The sequence below is a fragment of the Propithecus coquereli genome, unplaced genomic scaffold (genome assembly GCF_000956105.1).
Source record: "Propithecus coquereli isolate 6110/MARCELLA unplaced genomic scaffold, Pcoq_1.0 Scaffold189, whole genome shotgun sequence".
Classification (NCBI taxonomy): domain Eukaryota; kingdom Metazoa; phylum Chordata; class Mammalia; order Primates; family Indriidae; genus Propithecus; species Propithecus coquereli.
Genome location: NW_012143745.1, coordinates 113226 through 115021, shown reverse-complemented (window position 1 = coordinate 115021; position 1796 = coordinate 113226). Strand labels below are relative to the sequence as shown.

The 1796-nt window shown below is 35.7% G+C and overlaps 1 protein-coding gene across 1 annotated transcript in view; it reads right to left on the bottom strand.

Moving 5' to 3' along the window:
- RPF2 (ribosome production factor 2 homolog (S. cerevisiae)) overlaps nucleotides 1-1796 on the bottom strand; it is a 48484-nt gene that overhangs the window by 9947 nt on the left and 36741 nt on the right. The window contains exons 7-8 of the mRNA XM_012642831.1: nucleotides 1486-1585; nucleotides 545-575 (exon numbers count right to left, since the gene is read on the bottom strand). Of these exons, the coding sequence (XP_012498285.1) occupies nucleotides 545-575; nucleotides 1486-1585 (131 nt within the window). The remainder of the gene's footprint in view (nucleotides 1-544; nucleotides 576-1485; nucleotides 1586-1796) is intronic.

Genomic DNA, 1796 nt, shown 5'->3' with positions numbered 1-1796 from the left:
TGAGGTTGCTGTGAGCTAGGTCGATGCCACGGCACTCTAGCCCGGGCAACACAGTGAGACTCTGTCTCAAAAAAAAAAAAGAAAATACAAATTAAAACTGCAATGACACCATTACTTATGTTGTAGATTTGACTGTGGAAACATTACTATTAGTATAAAACACCTATTAGAATTTACTAAAATTAAAAAGAATGGTCTACCAAGTATTGGCAAAGAGGTGGACCAATTAAAGCTCTTATACACTGCTGATGGGAATATAAAATGGCATGCCATTTCAGAGAACAGTTTGGCAGTTTCTTAAAGTGTTACTAAAAAAAATTTTAAAAGGCAATGAAGAAAAAAGTCATCCAGTTAGGTAGATAATAGTAGTAGGCCTTAAAGGAGTATTTAATGAAACTAACCTATTACTATTTACTATTATCTTTACATTCAAGAGACAGTCACCATAAACTTTTTTTATGGTTAAAAAAAGTAACCATAAAAATTAGGAAAGACAAATTTAAAAACAGATATTTGCTGGTTTTCTATAAAGAAACACAGTTACCCTCTAAGTTCCTTCCTTAGAGACCCCATTTCTGAAAACAGCCACAGTGGGGAATTATATTAACCACAAATCTATGTAATATTTAAGAAAGCAAAATGGAAGCAAAATTCAAGATGAACAAAATGGGTACTTCGCATGAAAACACTGACACTAAGAAAATCAACTTTTCTTTCTGGCCAATTATTAAAAAAAGGAACTTCCTAGAAAGGAGAAAGCCCTTGATAAATTTCTTTCTCTACTAATCTATGATATATCATTCAAACACACAACATACACCAAGAGGCAGTGTCTCTCTTCATATCTATATTTTTTAAAATTTTTAAATTTTTTTTTTAAGGCTGGTCAAGCAAAGCAGTGGGAGTGGAGAAGGACAAAGGAATCAATAACTGGTTGTGATCAATTAGTTGTAAATACCACTGCACTCAGACTACCAACCTCTTCATATCTTTATTGAAAACCCAACTTCCCTTGGTGCCCTACAATCTCATTCCATTCTTCCTCTATCTTTCTGCTTCTGCGCTGATTCCTTTTTTCACTCCCTTTCCCTCATAGCTGCATTATGTGGTCATTCCTGCCATCTAGTGGAAGCACATGATATCAAGAAGGCAGGGATTATCACAAAAACCATTTAGGGTCAGACACTGTGGACACCTATCATCATAGCACTTTGGGAGGCCAAAGCAGGAGGATTGCTTGAAGCCAGGAATTCGAAACCACCCTAAGGAACAAGTGAGACCCTGTCTCTATAAAATAATAAAAAAAAATTAGCCAGGCATGACTGCATGCTTGCAGTCCCAGCTACTCAAGAGGCTGAAAGAGGAGGATTGCTTGAGCCCAGGAGTTCAAGGCTGCAGTGAGCTATGATTGTGCCACTGGACTCCAGGCTGGGCAGAGCAAGACACTTGTTTCTTTAAAAAAACAACAACAACAAAAAAACTTACCAATAAGAAGACTTTTTAGTCTTCTATAGTCTTCTGTTACATCAAAATCATCACCAGCAAATATTAACATGGGTTTCGTTCCCTCCGGACATTTACTGTTCTATGAAATTAAAAGAAAATGTAATTATATAATTATCAAAGTCTAACCTATATGCTGATTTTAAAGCTTAAAGCAGTCAATACTTATATATAGTAATTTGTTTTCACATTTTATCAACTGTCCTAAAACTATGTCGGCAGATAGTGACTTTAGACTTAAAAACAGAGGCAGGATTTCTTTTTTTTTGAGACAGAGTCTCACTCTGTTGCCC